An 18,467-nucleotide genomic window follows, 5' to 3' on the forward strand; every position below is an offset into this window, starting at 1 on the left:
AGGTCGCTGGAGGCGTAGGCCGAGCCAGCCAATCAGGCCTCGGCAGAAGCACGACCAATGGGCGGCGGATCTCATTTAAAGGGGCAGAGAAGAAGACGCGGGCTGCGGGGAGAGGTGCTAATTGCAGGATGCTCTCAGCTTCGTGGATATGACTTTCACTGCTTTTTTTGTAAGTTTCCATGATTTTTAACGCAAGCTTCCAGTGCACGATATGGAGCGGGACCTTACGGTGGTGTATTCGGGCTAACCCTTTTCTCCAGCCGTATCTATCAGCCCCACACCCTGCTTCAGTTTATACTTGGGGGAGGATTGTCATTCGCTTCCATGGGACATTTCCCCCGCATGCGAACTGCAGGCATGGATCCGGGTCGGGACCGTTTTGTGTGCAGACGACAAATGCTTATTACCGCCTCCCGCCTCCCACGCTCGTTTTTTGTTTTTTTTAAAGCCGGATCTAAAATTTTAAAATAAATTAATAGTTGTTCGGTCTTAAGTTCCATACCAGCGGCAAAGCAGGTGCTTGGGAAGGGAAAAGGTTCCAGGTTCACTCCGTTCTCTCGTATGAAGCCCAGGAGAGCCGCTGCTGCCGGTCAGTGTCCGCAGTACTGAGCTTAGATGGGCCACTTGGAATAAGGCAGCTTCCTACGTCCCGGTCAGCAGGACCTGCGGCACAAAAGGTGCTGCGCCGATGCCTAGAAGCGGCCTAGGGCTGGATGAGGAACAATAAGAGCGTGGCTAAGATTGGAGGTTTCGATCGAAGAGGTTTCATGGAGCTAAGGCGGCTGCTTACATGCTGGCCAGGTCTGGCAAGATCCTCCTTTCGGTAGGGAGATATCTGTCTGATTTGTGAATGGCTTGGCTAGGAAACACCGGGAAGGTCCTGAAAGGGGCATATGTCTTTATGACCCCCTGCCACCTCCACCCTAGCTAAGGATGATGTGCTTTAGGTCTGTGAAAAAGAAAATAAGCCAGAGAGGGAGAGATCTGAGGCTCTGTTCTGGGACAGTAAAGGTAAAGGGACCCCTGACTTTTAGGTCCAGTCGTGGTCGACTCTGGGGTTGCGGCGCTCATCTCGCTTTTTTGGCCGAGGGAGCCGGCATACAGCTTCCAGGTCATGTGGCCAGCATGACTAAGCCGCTTCTGGCGAACCAGAGCAGCACACGGAAACGCCGTTTACCTTCCCGCCGGAACGGTACCTATTTATCTACTTGCACTTTGTCGTGCTTTCGAACTGCTAGGTGGGCAGGAGCTGGGACCGAACAATGGGAGCTCACCCCGTTGCAAGGATTCGAACAGCTGACCTTCTGATTGGCAAGTCCTAGGCGCTGTGGTTTTAGCTAATAATAATAATAATAATAATTATTATTATTATTATTATTAATAATAAATTTATTACTTATACCCCGTCCATCTGGCTGGGCTTTCCCAGCCACTCTGGGCAGCTTCCAACAAAATATTAAAATACCGTAATACAATAGCTGTTTGTTGGAATGTTTAAGCTGTTCCTCCACCTATTATCAACCTATATATTTGTATATAATATGTACACTTGTAGGTCAGAGTGCATTTGATTTATACTGTGTCCATTCATTAGGAATTAATTTTAATGAAACAATGCACTTCTAAAAGGGGAATTTCCTCCCATGGAAAGAGAGTTTACTGGAAGCAGGGTTGCACTGCTGGCTCCACTTTCAGATATCCACAGTTAGGCTAGACTGTGTGCATACGGAAAGGTTCACATTCCTGTTCAGTGACAAGAATTTGCTTGGGAATATTGGTTACCATTATCTCTCAGCCTAACCTACCACAAGTGGTTGAGAAGGTGAAATGGGAAGGAAGAAACCCTGAGCTTGGAGGGTTGGATAGAAATAAATGAGAACTATAAGGAGGACAGGGAGGTGTGATGGACAAGTTTGACACTTTCAGATGTGGGCTCCATAGAAATTGAAGTGCCTAGTTCAGCACATAAAATAATAGTGTTGTGTGTGTGTGTGAGTGAGTGTGTGTGTGTGTGCATGGAACACACACACACACACACACACACACATGCATTAGTGCTTAAGAAAGTGCAGAACATAAGCATATAAGAAGAGCTCTGCAGGATGAGACCAAAGGCCCATTTATTTCAGCATCCTGTCCTTAGAGAGAGCAACTTGATACCCCAAGAGTGTTCCCAAGCAGGACCTGAGTGCAAGAGCACTTTCTTCACTTGTGATTCCTCGCAATTGGTAGGCAGAGTCATACTGCCTTTGACAGTAGAGGGAGAACATAGCCAACATGGGTAGTAGTCATTGATAGCCTTATCCTCCATGAATTTGTCTAATCCTCTTTTAAAGACATCCAAATTGGTGGTCATCACATCATCTTGTGGGAGCTTTCTCCATAATTTGACTATGTGCCTTTCCTCTGTCTGTTTTGTCCTGAATCTTTCAGCATTCAGCTTCAGTGGATGGACAGGTCCCTGCCACAAGGAGCTTACATTTTTTAAAAATCTATACGGAGGAGGCACTTGGGTCAGTAAGGGACAAAAAGCAGTCTTTGAAGTGTGCAGGAAAGCTGTGGATGGTGGTCAATGTGGAGGAGGAGGGCTGGAGAAGTGAAGACCACAGGGCAGGGATTTATTGGAACATAAAAGCAGAGAGAGAAGCAAGGAGGACATAGATGGCTTTTACGATAAGGACAAGGAACTTGTGTTGGATGCAGGAACAGACTGAAAGCCAGTGCAGGAATTTAAGAAAGTGTGTCACATGATCAGAACAATGCGAGAGGTGAATGTTGTTGGTGACAGAGTACTGACTAATTGATATCCGTGGCAGGGCAATGAAAATTATCCCTAATTTTATAAAATTTGTATGTCTGGGAGAAATTTATGGAGTCAACTGACTTGAAGCTTAGCCTGGGATCTTCAGCACCTTCTTCCCATCTTTTAAATTTGATAATGAATGATCTAGCTGTTTGTTCTCCCACCTTTCACAGAAGCATTGGCAGAGAGATGTTTTCCCTTCCTCTATAGTTACACAACCTCATATTTGCTTGCCTCTTTCCTCCTTCATTCTTTTAAAAGTGCTCAGAGTCTGAGTCCTTGTCTGCTACTATTCCCAGAAGATTCCGGCATCACACCTAAGTGGATGTTGTTTGTATAAATGTGTGCAATGTGCTGGCAAAGTATTGCAGTGGTTTAATTTGCAATGCAATCCTAACCACATCTGCTCAGAAGTAAGTCCTATTGGATTTAATGGGGTTCAGTCCCAAGTGAGTAGGGTTAAGACTGCAGCCTAAATCCAATTTATCCCCGTTCATTAAAAAATAATAATTGCAGTTCCTTATAAACCTTTGCTACTTTTAATATACTGTTTATAGGTTTTAACTGTTTAAATTCTGTTTTAAGTGTGCATCTGTAAGTCAACCTACGAGCTTGCATGAAGGCAAAAAACATTTTAATAGTAACACCACCACCACTGGATTTTGCTCACAAAATTGTTACTAGACAATGAAATAATGGATTAATGACTTATTCTAAAAGGTAGCAGCACAAACTGAAGCCAATCCAATCTCTATATATTTAGAGTAAGCAGTGGCCTCTACTAGTTAAGCCATAGATTTGTGTTGAAAACGCAAGCATTGGAAATCTCAAAAATCTCAAACTGGATTAGGATTTGGGCAGAGAGCTGGGGGAGAGGCAACAGAATTCTTCATCAGAGATACATATACTGAATTTTCTTTTTGGATCATCTGTTTTCCACAGCTACCAACTCTGCATTAGAACAAAGCTTTCTTTTATATTCCACACTGGCTTGCCCTGAGCTTTACCCGCTACCCAACCCAACCTGTGCTACAAGCTATCTATCTACTCAGCCAAAATCTGCTCAGACTTTGTTTATGGCTAGGGCAGCCAGAGACAGACACTTGCTACAGGAGAGACAGCTGCCTGCAGTTTCTTCCTTGTCATAGAGTAGGGTTTCTCGTGCCTTTTCCAGGCACAGGCTGGGCACCCAACTTTCAAAACTCGACTTATAAAGTGATACCAAGAACGTTATTGCAATAGAGGCACAAATTGAAACTATATTTTGTGTTCCGTCTGCAGGCTTTCATTCTGCTTGGTGACACTGGGACCTTCAACATGGCAGTATCGTGTGGAGCTGTTCATGCATGCAAATTTTGTTCAGTGTCTACAAGTCAGCCTCATCAAAACAGCGCCCCAATTCAATACAGTTTTCTCATTCCCCTGGTTGTTTTCACTTATCAAATTTTCTGGAGAAAACGTTGAATGAACAGAAAACAGCATGGGGTGGCATTTTTATGAGGGTGATGTCATGCGAGTGTTGCACAAAACTTGCACCATGAGCAACACCCATTGGCCCTGATGTTGCACACAACAGTGCACTACAAAGACTAGCAAAATGCAGTTAACAAGCGCACTGGCCTGAGGCAGTGGTTTTACATGGACATACCTGATCTGCATCACAAGCAGATGAGGAAATGTGCATTACGAGATTGTGGTGGATGCACTACACAATATGCAGACACACATCAGCATCCAACATATTCCACAGGGTGGGTCCTGCATGGGACCCCACATTGGAAACCACATGAAGCTCCTAACCCTGCATGTAGGGTATCAGTGTGGAGAACTCTGCATGTTGAAGGTCTCAAGGTTTAGTTCTCAGCCTCTCCAACTAGGAATGGGAAAAGACCCCTTTATGAAAACTTGACAAGTCTGTATTGGTCAGGGTAGACAATACTAAGGCTATGTACACCAGTTTACTGAGCATCCAGTGTGCTCCCATCACTGATTGGAGAAATGGTGTACGCACAGCATTAACCACAATCCACATGTAACCTGTAGTTTGTTAAAATCAAGTACCTTTTGATGCCTTTCCCCACAAACCAGCTTCAATCTCAGTTGAATTAACAGTTTAAGCTAGTAATGTGTACACAGCCAAAGTTAAATGGACCAAAATTCTGAATTTGGATAGGACCTAGTTTTACATGGGGGAAGTCATAATATGGTGTTCAGCAGAGAAGTCCCTTTCCCACCTGAAATTTCCATCTATAAGCATGCCACACATATTTAATTGATTTTAATTTCATAGAACTTCACGGGCATTTCAGGGGATCCGATGCATTCATTCTGTGAATCTGTTTCCTGCATTCCATGTATGCTGCCCTTTATTCTTACTCAAAACAGTAATTGTAGACCAGCACGGGCCTTGGGGCATCTCACTGTGTTACTATGCAACAGAAAAGTAACTGCTCCCCTCCCCCACAATTATCTTCAGTGAAGTGGGAAAGTATAAGAACAACACGTAGTGGCAAACCAGTGTTTGGATGGGAAGTGTATTTGCCATGTGGACTTTAGAATGAAGCACTGTTTTAAACACATAATGGACACACCTCAAGGAGCAAAGTTGGGTAGGGAGGGGAGAGAAATTCAATTCCTTTAACATTAAATGTGTGATCTACTGAACCGACACTTTACAAAATGATACAACTGAAATACAGCCATCCTTAAAAATTCATACTTATCTGAATTTTGTAATGTAGTTCTCTCTGTTTGCAAAAATGCATATATTAGGGGAAAGTGTGGATAAAAATGAATGTATCCATGGAAGTAACATACAAAATTGCATATGACCAATTCATTGCCCCCCCCCAAAAAAAGTGTGCATTGGTTAAAGCTGTATGCAAAAATGTGATTAGGAGAAATTAAAAATGCTGGTGGCTTTTCATGAGGATTTTTTTTTAAAAAAAACTAAACTGCTACAGAAATGTGGAGAATTTAAGATTGGAAAAATTAAAAAGTAGGAGAACTGAAATTGACAGTTGGGTTTTCATGCACATGTCTATTGTGCTCACAAATACATTTACATTCCATAGCACTTAATCACTGCATTTGCTGAAACATTCTTGCCGCATACTGTGGATCAGTTTGCATAGGACTAAGGAACCTACTTGCAAATTGGTTGGCCTTTTCCCTGTGAAACACACAACTATTTCTTAACTGCCTTTTTTCCATTGTAGTGAGATCATGCCTTGCTAGGCTGCCATCTAGTGGCTAATTATGTGGAGATTTTCATGGTGAAACTTTCCATTCATCCAGATTCTTCACAATAACCCAAGAAAGTGTTCCCATACTTGACACCAACAGAAGTTTGTTTCCTTCCATTGCACTTTCACTGATGCAGAACTGTCTCCCCCCCTTCCCTTCAAACTTTACAGAATCAACGGCGCACGGTCCCATTTTGAGAATGTACAGCTGAGCCTGAATTTTCAATGTTTAAAGTTGTTTTATATAGCTGTATTGCAAAAGACAGTACACCGTGGGAAACCTAAGCCATTATGCTGTTTACATTTTATTTTTAACTCTAAAATTACAAAGACAGCTAAATCCTTCTTGCACAAAATTACACATACAAAATAAAATGGACAATCAGCTATCAGTCCTATGAGATCTTCCGTTGTTTAAACAAGCATATCTTTTAAAATAAAAATAAAAATGGGAGTACTGAAAATTATCCTTTCCATTCCCCCTCATGGGAAAAACCCCCAATCCCAAACCTAAGCAATGGTAACACAGCTTTATAGTTACCTCAATAACAAGTCTGCCCCCTCTACATTCATTCTTCCCTCCCTCCCCCATTCAAGATCCACAATTGAAAAAATAAAGATTGCTGGAGGTGTAGGATGCACTGCAGACACAAGATTTTAAACACAAAAAGCTGTGGATAGGCACTGAAGGGTTGGGAAGAATGGAGCTTCTGTTAACACCTTCTCCTGGAAGTTGGCAGGGACCAAGACAGTGGTCAGACTTGTTTGGAAAGAGACAGGAAATTAAATTTTCAATCTATCCCCACTTTGTTGTGGTCAAACTACCATGATTTTAAATAGAGGATCTCCCCCCCCCCCGCATGATTCATTTTAATTCCTTGTCTCCAACTCTACCACCCACTCCAGACAACAGCACAGCCCTCCCCTTGAAAGAGCAGTGAAAAGCTTATCTCAGTCCATCCCAGGGCTAGAAAGACATCATCCTACATGTATGCAGTTACATTAGAATCTTATCCACCATGAAATTTTGAAGTTCTGTAAAAAATGAAGTTACCCTATTCCATCTTGGGTGGCTTCCACTATTAGTTACATTTCTTAATCCCACCATTTCAGGGCCTTGGCTAAGAAAGTCATCCAATGCAAGTCCCTTTCTTAATTCAAATATTTCTAAAAATCATCTCCAAGCAATAGGAACACTAAAATATTCCCTTATCTGACCTGGTCTTCCCTCATGCTCAAAACACAAACAAGTATTGCATACCTTTTAGAGGGAGGGGAAGAAAGATGAACACAGAAATCTATTTTAAAAATTCTAATTGCAGGAAAAAATTCAAACCAAAAAAAAGGAGGGACTTTCATATTGATGAGTGTCATTTAAAAAAGCTATCGATTGAAAGCATTATAGGCGGAATAGTTCAGTCTTTTATAAAGCTGCAATAGAAAGGAGTAGAGAACAAAGAAGGAATCTATTTACAGAGTAGAGGTCAAGAAGAAAGTCCAAGAAAGAAGGTCCCAAGTTTGCACTTCACTTTTTCTTGGCCGACTTCTTTGCACTGGACTTTGCTTTGGGTTTTGACGCTTTTGCCTTTTTAGGCTTTGACGCCTTCACTGGCTTAGCCTTGACAGTCTTTGGCTTCTTGGCTTTCTTTGGAGCAGGCGCTGGCTTCTTTTTGGCTTTTTTGGGCGCAGGTTTGGGCTTCTTGGCCGGCGACTTGGCAGCAGCCTTCTTGGGCTTGGCTGCTTTCTTGGGTGTTGCGGCCTTCTTGACTTCCTTCTTGGCCTTCTTCACGGGCGCTTTCTTGGGCTCATCCCCCTTGGCCAGGCGGAAGGACCCCGAGGCGCCGACGCCTTTTGTCTGCTTGAGAACACCTGTCGTCACCAACCTCTTGATGGACAACTTGATCTGGGAGTCGGCGTTCTCCCCCACTTTGTAGTGGCTCTTGATGTATTTCTGGATGGACTGGCGCGAGGAGCCAGCTCGGCTCTTTTCGGCTTGGATGGCGGCCACTATCATGTCCGAGTATTTGGGGTGGTCCGTCGACTTCTTGGCTGCCTTGGCCCGCTTGGGCTTGGCAGCAGGTGCCGTGGACGAGTTCTCGGTCATCCTCGCTTTGGAAGTTTCCCTTCAGGAAAATTGGCTCTTCGCCTCTGCCACGGGTGGCTCCTGAACAGCACGTGGGACTCCTCCCTTGTTGATGAGGGGAGCAACACTTTTCACCCCCCTCAAAGAGTCTCCTCGTGGCTTAAAACAACACCACGCGCGAGTGTGGCTGTCGCCCCCCTTAAGGCTCCTGCTGGCGGGGTGTGGTCTGGGCAGCTGTCCCAGCGAATGCCCCCCACGGAAACTTAAGGAGCTCCCGGCTCTGGCCTCTGCTGTGCACCTGACCAGCTTCTTCTGCGGGCAAGCGGCCACGGTCAGCCCTCGCTGGCGTGGCTCTGTCCAGCGGCCCGGGCCCTGCTCGCCCCCCTCTTTATCCGCTTCTCTCTCCGGGGCGCCACTGGACACCTCCTTCCTCCGCCGCCGCCGCTGCCTGTGCTTTCCGCTCTGCGTCTGGCTCTCTAGGCAGCAGCCGGCGCATCCGGGTATTTAGCGCTCAGGCGCGGACCGCGGTGAGGACAGGGCTGCTGGCTGCCTCTTCAGGCCCCGAATGGCGCCGCGCCGCTGACATCTGTGTTTCTTCCGCCGCCTAAAGCGGCTTTTTCCCGCGTCCCCCGGCGCCTCCTGGGCCCCGCACCGCGGCCGCCGGCTGCTCCGGTCCTTGAGCTCTTGGGCCCCGCCGCCGGCTCGCTCTCCCGCCGTCCCGCGCCTCCTCAGGGCGCCCCAAACGGCGCTGGGTGCGAGTGGGGCGCGGCGACATTTCCCCTTTGCGCCCCCATAGCCGAGCAGCCGAGGGGAGCCCCGGCAGGGGGAAAGGCGAGGACCAAGGGGCACCCCTGGGCCACCGGGGGACCCCCGTCCCGGCCCTCTGAGCGCCCCGAGAGCCGCGCAGGGGCCCCGGGAGCAGACCCCAACTAACACAGGGAGCCCCGAGCCAGGCGAGGCTCAGCTCAGACCTGGCCGGGGAGGGGGGAGGAGTGACTCCCCCAAGGGTGGGGGGTCTTTAGGGGGACCCTTGCCCCCCATCCCGTGGACCCCCTCCTCCGGACGTCCCCTCCCCGAAGCCCTAGCGCTGCAAAAACTTTCCTTTTTGTCGGATGGGAAGTTTGCAGCCATCCCCTCCCCCAAGGAGCACCTGGCAGCCCCCTGCTTGGACTTGGTCCGTGGCCAGGGTGGGGGGCACAGGCCTGCCTTGCTTGACCTAAGGGGTAGAAAGGGACAGAGGGGGAGTTTGCCTGGCTAACTCTTGTTCCCCCAAAAAGTATTTCACTGGCCGCAGTGGTTTTCTAAATAATAACAAGTATGCCTATATAGGAAAGGATTGGGGAGGGGGGACGCGAAGCCCCCATCTCTTAGTCAACCTAGGGTCGGCGCCTTTTCAGAAACTCCCCCCTATTCCTGCACTACACCTGTCCCCCCGCCCCCGGATCACTTTGAACCCCCACAAAAATGTTATCGAGATTTACATAGGCTGTTTTGTTCCTCCTTGGATTTTCAAGGTGGAGTCGATCCTATTACTTAAAAATACTTTCTCGACAAAAGTTATCGGGGAGGGGGGAAAGGTAGGTGACGAATTGGGGTGCAGGGCAGTTTCTTTAAATGTGTTAACCCTAATTTCCCAGTCCTGTGGGAGTGCTTAACTGTTGTTAGGAGATTAAATGTACGTGCCATCGCCATCTTGCTGGAAGAACTGAGGTTGTTTTTTCCCCATCTCCCCTCTTCAGATTTTTTTCTTCCTTAATAAAGATATTAATTAAAAGCCTTGTGGATGCAAAATTGAAGATGCGGAGCTGCAATCTGACGGCTTGTGGTATTGAGTAACTCCGGGGTGGGAAAGTAAAAAGCACCTCTAGAATACTTTTTAAGAATTATAAAAACAACCTGGGATCCTAGCAACACGGAGAGCACACTAGCAACAAATATATGTATATATAATCGGGCACTTTGGTACCTCTGTCTCCACCTCCCCCCATCCTCATAGGACCCCCCCCCCAACCCCATAGCTGCTCAATGTAAGGCTTTTAAATGTGCGCTTTGCCTTTAGCTTTATTTAAAAATGATCATGGGGATTGCAGTTCTATGGCTGTGGCAGGCGAATAAACGTCAATATCTTTGAAATGCTCCTATCTTTTCTAGTGTTTTTATCTAGTAGAGTTCTTCCTCCAAAAGCAATCGGACTGATGTTTGTCTACTTGGAATAAGTGCAAACACTAATTTAAATATTTTAAAAGGAGTCTCGTGTCCGGATATGATTCTGCTCAGTGAGGGAGAGCTACAGACTTGCGTGTAGTGTTAACCCACCACTGAACACGGTTAAGTTGTTTAGGGAGTTCCAAAGTGAAATGATAGCAGGGGACGGTCGGGGAAACCCGTCCGCACACACCTAGCCCCTTTCCATTGTTTGGATTCCCAGTCTGGATAAGGGTGTGGGGCTCTTTTGCCAAGATACACAGTTCCGGGATCGTCTTCCTTCAAGTAGCCTCCACCCTTTACCACTATCCTGATGAGTGCATATATATAAACTGTATATATAAGTTTTTGCATCTAAGTTAAGAGAGTTTGTGAAACACGCACACACTTGGGTGCGGGGATGGAGCGGCGGGTAGATAACGTGCTGTTTTGAAACTCGTTTTTTTTGAGGTGTCTTTCCTCTTGACTTGCTCTACGGAGATAACGTATCAGAAACGTTAACAGGGGAGAGGATTGCATTAGTGTAAATTCTGAATGCCCCGCTAACCAGTATTTTTTTGGGGCGGGGGCGTGGATTTTTCTGTAGGAACAGAAAGTTATCGATGCAGCAGGTAGAGTAAAAAGGCAAAACTGCAATGGGTGTTTTTCGAAAAAGGCAAAGATTGAGTGTTTTTAGTGAAATAATGACAACGACAAAAGGTGACATCGCGCTTTTGGAAAAAATCGTGGGCTGAGAAAATTGTTCTCATGAAAGTGGCTTTATGAGGGCTTGGCGAGTGTTTAGTGAAGAGTTGAGAATGATCCTGAAAAAGGACCATGGAGGAAGCAGCCCCGTGCACAATAGCCCATTGACAGCCCTCTGTTGACAGTAGTCATAGCTGCTTTGAAGAGCCTCTCATCAGTCAGCTGATTAATTCTTAAAGAGGGTACAGCCGAGGCGAACGCTCGCTCGCGTCGCTCTGGGCCACCGTAGGATGCCCGAGCCGTGGCTTGTGGGAAATGTAGTCGGCACGCTGCTGGGTGCCCTCTGATGGGCAGCAGCAAATGTAGAGCTCTCAAAAATGCGACGGGATAGGATTGCCTTAAGCAGCCGCTGGCTGGCCAATGCACGGGGCCTGTCGAGAACTCGCCTCCTTGCACTGTGCAAGGAGTGCCCCTTCCTGCTCTTCACATTACGCGCACACAAAATATAACAATTTTTTTTGCAGATTTAGTTCTCCTCAACCGTAAGCAAGATCTCGCTGCCTTTGTTGTAACCGCTGATCGAAGCCACTACAGTGGTTTTCTTTTTGATTTCTCGCGGTAGGTATTTTACTTCCCTTTTTGTGGTTTGCCACAGAACTAGTGGCTTCCTCTCGTATCTCCACCGATGCATCAGACGTTTTTTGGAGCGCACCTCGGTGACAGAAATAAGATCAGAAACGGCTTTTTAATGGGCTGTTGTACTACATGCGTTTTGCCAAGTAGAAAGGCTGTTGAGCTCAGTTTCTTACTTCCGAGTAGGCATGCCTAAGACGGCACTGACAGCCATTTTGAAGAGCAAATTTGCATTCTTAAAAAGAAACTTCGATTGAAAAGGGAATTTTAAGCAGTAGGTTTACATACAAACCTGCAGCAATTACTAATAATACTTCATATTTAAGATAATTCTATTTTAAATATCAGGATTTTAATGCCTAGCCCCATCACAAATCTTATTACTAAGGTAAGAGGTGGAGATAAGCAATGGTGTAAATGACTTATTTTAAAAACATAAATGCAGGGCACTAGCTTTCTGCCACACTAGACAAGAATGGCATTTCCTTTGTGAGTTACCTCATTACCAGGTACTGAAGATACCCATCCCCAGTTTTGTCTATCTTTATCTCACCCCCTGCAGATGCTCCACCTGTCAATCATGTGACTGGCAGGTAGATGGCCCCATTCACCTGTCAATAATGGCAAGTGGGAAATGACAACCAAGCAGGATTGAACCCTGCCACCCATCAGCTGTGCAGTGAGGGGTTCAATCCCGCTTTCTGCAAGGATCTACTCTGTTAATGTCACCAGCCCATTGGGGTGATTGACAGGTGAGCATGGTTTCAGAAAAACTGATGTGGGCCAAACTGCAACCTCTGACAGGCCAGAGGTCCCCCACCCCTCCTTCAGGACTTTTGTCACAATGCAACGAAGGCCATGGGTGAGGCATGAGGTTACCATTTTATTGAAGCTAAGATGATCTGGGTAAATTCTGAAGTACTGGTGCTCTTTGTGACCACTCTCATAGCTATGCTACTTCCAGGGATTAACTTTGGGCCATTGGATGCATTATACGTAACTTTAATGGCAAGCCAGCTTTTTCTCACTGTGCTCAACATCCAGATCGATGAATAATTTTTGTGAACTCAGAACCACATTCACGTCACCTTGGGTTCCACAGTGGAAGAAAACCAGGAAACTAATTAAGAAATAAAATTAAATGAACACCATAAGGACTGCTGTGGTCCTTTCTGCGTCTATGATGATAGCCTTGGGTGGGAGAAATCTCAAGACTGGTGCTTGTGAGGTTTTTAAATGCATAGATGGATCTGCAAGAACTATTGTTTCTTGCTTTACTATATATACATAACAGTCAAGCAAGCTACAGATAAGTGCCAATTATGACAATACCAGAGCAGTAGACATCGCTCTTCTGCGAATGCACGAGTTGAATATTTACCAGGGCTTAAGTTACTGTAAAGAATTCATGTTAACTTCTTTTGCCCATGCCAAAAAGCAACACCATCTTTGGTATTTGAGGATTTTTATTAAGTTAGTTTATAATTGTGCAGAAAGAAAGAAAATTCAGCCACCTTCATCATTTGGCTCTGGCGACATTAGCAGTGACATCCCTCCCCACAGGAACACACAGGTGGAAGACTAGCTTCCGGAATGTGGCCGGTGCTGACTTTGCAGTAGGATGCATAGATGTTTCATCGGCATAAGGGGGGAAACAACTGCCTTTGCTTTTAGTACATGAAAAACAAACGGCTGGTCCCAAACAAAAAACAAACCAATCCATATTCTCGGAACAAAACCAGTTTCATCTGAGGAACATCATCCTCCTCCTGGCACAGTGCATCTCAAAACATGGATCACTGTGGATCAACACTGTCCGTCCAAGGAGACTTGCCATAAACTTGGAACCTGTGTAAATTTTGTCTCTTTGCTTGGAAGAGAATTGGAAGCAAGAGGTCATGTGTGGTTTCAGATATATTCAAGGACCTGGAACAAGGATTCTGTTATGACTAAAAGAAGGCTGGGGAGAATCTCTGGCTCACTTCTCTTGTCAACTGCTGGTTAAAAACGTAATACAGGATTTTAAAATATAACACCCCACCCCCATATAAAATATATTTTCATGTATAAAATCCCAAAGAAGGTGCAAGTAGTAGGATCCAGCCCCAAACACGCCGAGTTATGTAGGTGCACGTGATGGATAGTCTGATGGAGGCTTGGTCCATTTCCATTGGAGGGGGATGCTGGTTGCTAGGATACAGCTTTGTCCTCCAAAGCAAGGTACACAAAGCTGACTAACCTATGGAGCAAACAGACAAAGTTAGGAAAACTAACTTACACCTGAAACATACCAAAATGTGCAAGGCTTAGGAGATGGCAGTCATCACACCACAGGTTTAACAGTTCTTGTTTATAAACTTGTTTTAGACCCAGAACCATTTTAAGGAAGCACAGGATATTTACCGTATTGACCTGAATACAAGACACACCCGCAAAAGCTTTAAAATTCAAGGCTTATTTGCAGGTGCGGCCCACCTTCTGGCTCTACCGCCATGAATAGGGGGTGGTGGCTGGCGCTCACTTTGTCCCCCACGACCCTCGTGGGCAGTTGTTTTAGCAGCAATACCATAAGGTCATGAATATAAGCCGCACTTTAACTTTTCACAATCAGAATTTAGGTGGAAAGTGTGGCTTATATTCAGGCCGATATGGTAGATCCTGTAGAGCACAGATAGCACTGTGGAATACAGCTCCCATCATCCATGCATGTTGGCTGGGGCTGATAGCAGTTGGAGTCCAAAGGAAAACTAGAGAGGGGAAAACATTGTGCTTCTCTTGCTGCCGAGAACAAAGGAAGTGTTCACATCTTAATGTTGGTATTTTTGGATACCTGGGTCACCAGAAGAATTCTGCAGGCCAATTCTGAGCTTATGCAGGGAGGGCAGCCTGCTGCTCTAGGCCTAGCTTCAAAAATACAGTGAAAGTTGGCAATTCAGACCTGTGGCAAGTGCAATTTGTCCCTTCCCCTGGAGCCTGTTGGGCAACATGGAAAAGGGGGAGAAAAAAAAAAGGAATGGCCATCCATTTTGGGGTATGAACTACCCTACTCACCTCTAGCATGTGTGCTGCCACATGCTACACCTACACCCACACCCACACGAGAATGACGGCAAGAAAATAGCACCCCCTAGAACACGCTTCTTGAAGGAATAGCTTCACATTGTTTTATGGTAAGACTAGTTTTGATCATTGGCAAGCAGAAGGCAGAGATGCCATGTCCAATATAAATGCCATCCCCCGGGGTTGGAAGCAAAGGTGGCCTCTCAAATCCTATCCCTGCCCCTGCACCCTTGCTCATTCATAGCTCCACCCAACGTTCCCTTGTCAGGCCTGACAGCTGCTCTCGTCTACTTGCCGATACTGTTGTGCAGCATCTCCTTCTCTTGCAGGGCTGCCATGGCCAGGCGCAGGTGCTCCTTCAGCTGCTCAATCTCTCGCTCTGACCGCTGTTTGATGTGGTTCAGCTCCATGTAGACATCCTGGTATTTCCCCGAGGCAAACCTCTTATCCTGTAGGGCAAAGGAATCCACACACTGATAATTGATATCCAACCCAGAGTGAGGCTCAGTTCAAATCCTATTCTCCAGGATCTCCTGCAGTCTACACACCAGGGATGTGGAACCTGTGGCTCACCAGATGTTGTTCAGACTCCAGCCCCCAGCTAGCAAGGCTAACCAACAGGGATGATGGGAGATGGAGTTCAACAACATCTGTACGTCTGTGCTGTCCTCTGCAACAGTCTCATTAGCTGATAAACAAAAGTAGAAGATTTGGAACAGGGGCAGAGGACCTCAGACCTGAGGGCCAAATGTGGCCCTCAATACTTTCCCCAGGAAACACCTTCCACTCAAGTGCTCTTGGCCCGGCTCTGCATTCAAATGCTTTTGGCCTGGCTTGGAACGTGTCCTTGAAATGTGATCATGCTTTTTGCTTGCCAGGATGTAAGTGTGTGTTTCTCCCTGTATAAACCTCTGACATGTACATGGCAGGAACACAGCCTTCTGTTCAAAGTTGAGAATCTCCTCCATTGCTCTACCTACTTTTTGCCTCTGGCCCTGCCTACCATCTTGTTAGCCACTGTGAGAAGATGGGCTGTTGTCTGGTCCAGCAGGGCTATTCTTCTGAAGATCTGCCGTTCTTTCCTATTTCCCCAAAGTCTATGCCTTCAGCTTCCTCTGACCCTCAATGGTCCAGAAAGGATGGAAGCAAGGAAATGAGTGCAGGGGAGACTTATTCTGACCTAACTTAAGAAGCTGCCTTAAGAGCCAGACCATCTAGCTTAGTACTGTCTCTACTGAGTGGCAGTGGATCTCCAAGAGTTCAGTTGAGACTCTTCCAGCCCTACCTGGAGATGCCAAGAATTGAACCTGGAACTTTCTGCATGAAAGCAGATGCTCTACAGAGCAGATTGATGTTGCAGGTGGGAATCGCACAGTGACATCAGCATCAGGGTACCAAACGACACCACACAGAAGTCAGCATACAGAGTACAACTAACTCTGTCCCTGCCTGCAGGACTTGAGCAAAGGAAGGGCTCTGCCTTTTCCTTGCTGACCAGCGAACCTGACTTGCTCCCAGGAATCTACCTTTTGCATCATTTGGAGCTCGTCCCTAAGACACCGGATTTCTTGCTTCAGGTACAGAAGTTCGTTCTCCTTCACTCGTAGCAGCACCTGCAGAGAAGAGCAGAAGGGGAGAGGTAAGGAAATGGGCTGAAAACTTGCCGAGGGCGCAGGTAAAATAGGTTTCCTAATCCACTAGGGAGAATAAGCAACAATAGCTAGGTTGCTCAAGTATCCCATATAGCATATTTGCAAAATGGCTTCTGGTACAATGCAGAAGATCAGAACACACACGTATTTTCATGAATGGGCCAAGTAGTCGTCTAAGAGTGCAACTACACTCAGCAAGTCATCCATCTTGAGCAACAACAATTGGGCCTCATCACAAGCTTTTTCAAATAACTACTTCACAGGCTATGGCAGCTATTGGGGAGGGAAATACCGTATTTTTCGTCCCATAGGACGCTCCGTCCCATAGGACGCACCTACTTTTTTTGGGGGGGGGGAAATAAAGGAAATTTTTTTCCCTTTATTTCCCCCCCAAAACCAGGTTGGGGAACAGTGGGATGGCGGCGCTGCGCCTCCCGGCTGTCCCCCAAGCTTGTGGGGCTGGCCGATGTCTGCCCGGCCCGAGGGGCGCTCTACTTCAGGGCGCCCCACGCGCCGGGCTGCGGACACCTGCGCGAAGCATGGGGCGTCCTCCGGAGGGCGCCCCGTGCTCCGCGCTGCAGGCTGCCGCCCGCAAGCCGTGCGCACCCGGGGGGAGATCCCCCGGGTGCGCAAGGCTTGCGACACCTGCGCGAAGCACGGGGAGTCCTCCGGAGGGCGCCCCGTGCTCTGCGCTGCAGGCTGCCGCCTGCAAGCCTTGCGTGCCCGGGGGAACTCACCCCGGGCGTGCAAAGCTTGCGGATAGCTTCCTGGAGCCTGGAGAGCGAGAGGGGTCGGTGCGCACCGACGCCTCTCGCTCTCCAGGCTTCAGCGAAAGCCTGCATTCGCCCCATAGGACGCACACACATTTCCCCTTCATTTTTGGAGGGGAAAAAGTGCGTCCTATAGGGCGAAAAATACGGTAAGTTGCCCCATGTCAAAGTCTAGCTACGTTAGCCCTCAGAAAGACAAGTTATGTGCCTCTGCTTCCAATGTTCTGACCAGCATGGATCATAGCCTTTGGCACACTACTAGCACACCACTGCAAAACAGTGTTCACTGTGACACACCAATAGCCAATCCAAACTGAACTCCATGCAAGGTTGTCAGACGCCTATGGCTGTTACACGGTGGGGGTTACGCAGCTGCAAGCTTATAATTGGCGGCCATCTTCCCTCATGGCTGTCACAAGTTTAACAGGTTGTGTGAAGAGGCCTTGAGATTTATAGTTTCCTCCAGATTTAACCACCTGCTTGGGATTTCTGTTTGCTAAACAAATAATCATTTCTAGATTCAAGTGCTTTCAGCAAACTGAAGGTAAAAATCGAATTAAAGCTGAGCTTCTATTTTGATTAGTCAGACTTATGGCTTGCTCTTCCTTTGGAGAAGTTCATTGTGTTTTACACATGGTTCCTAGGCATTGACTATGATATTTCACATTAAGTTTCTTACTCTAAATTTCTAAGTGGCTTGATTGTATAGATATTCCTATTGCAAACTGCTTTGATATTTTTTTTAACGATATAGTGGTATATAAATGTTTTTATAAATAAAACATGTAACTCTTTGCTATTTCATCATGGCATTGCTTGAGTATGAAAAGCTTCACTGTCTTTACAGTGCTCACAACCGCCACCTTTTTACGGACTGGGATGCCCTAAGATTACTCAGGAAGCCCAAAGCCAAGGGTCGCTCACACAAAGTCAGACAATATCCACTGTCCTCCATATCAAAATCACTCTCCTTAGTTGCTGTACTCTGTGTTTTATCTGCTGTACAACCATTCCAAGCACAGTTCTCACAGGCAACTGCATAAACGTTTCCTCTTTCCAGCCTTTGATATCTACTCCTTTCCAAACTGATTACTCTTCTCCTGACACTTCGAAAGCAGCAAGCTCTCAGATATAAGCAGCATTTCATATCTGAGACACTTGGCGCACAATGGGCATTGAACCAGGTTATAAAAAGAAACAAGAGTCCTTACCTCCAGCTCACAAGAGTTCCTCTCGTTGTTGTGTGAAGCACCATCACGTGAGCCTTGGGCTGCGATGAATGCTCGTAGTTGCCCAATTTCCTCCGATAGGCGCCTCTGTAACTCCTGGGGA

The 18,467-nt window shown here is 46.6% G+C and overlaps 2 protein-coding genes and 2 long non-coding RNA genes across 5 annotated transcripts in view; 2 read left to right on the forward strand and 2 right to left on the reverse strand.

Annotated features, from left to right (window-relative positions):
• Positions 1-18,467, forward strand: part of LOC310743629 — a 232,848-nt gene that overhangs the window by 4,887 nt on the left and 209,494 nt on the right. The window lies entirely within an intron of this gene.
• Positions 15-13,928, forward strand: LOC310743624. Its single transcript, XR_014539119.1, has 3 exons — positions 15-169; positions 11,545-11,638; positions 12,216-13,928. It is a non-coding gene; the product is annotated as an uncharacterized lncRNA (long non-coding RNA).
• Positions 6,338-10,259, reverse strand: H1-0 (H1.0 linker histone). Its single transcript, XM_083573991.1, has one exon. It carries the CDS (start codon positions 8,150-8,152, stop codon positions 7,574-7,576), a length of 579 nt encoding a protein of 192 aa, XP_083430117.1. The 5' UTR covers positions 8,153-10,259; the 3' UTR covers positions 6,338-7,573.
• The window catches only part of TRIOBP (TRIO and F-actin binding protein), a 63,496-nt gene continuing 58,130 nt past the window's right edge, over positions 13,102-18,467 (reverse strand). For both annotated transcript variants that reach the window (XM_083573917.1, XM_083573918.1), the window contains exons 18-21: positions 18,347-18,460; positions 16,240-16,326; positions 15,009-15,162; positions 13,102-13,892 (exon numbers count right to left, since the gene is read on the reverse strand). In XM_083573917.1, the coding sequence (XP_083430043.1) occupies positions 13,888-13,892; positions 15,009-15,162; positions 16,240-16,326; positions 18,347-18,460 (360 nt within the window). In that variant the 3' untranslated portion in view covers positions 13,102-13,887. The remainder of the gene's footprint in view (positions 13,893-15,008; positions 15,163-16,239; positions 16,327-18,346; positions 18,461-18,467) is intronic.

Source organism: Podarcis filfolensis (genome assembly GCF_964270895.1).
Source record: "Podarcis filfolensis genome assembly, chromosome: 10".
NCBI classification, from domain to species: domain Eukaryota; kingdom Metazoa; phylum Chordata; class Lepidosauria; order Squamata; family Lacertidae; genus Podarcis; species Podarcis filfolensis.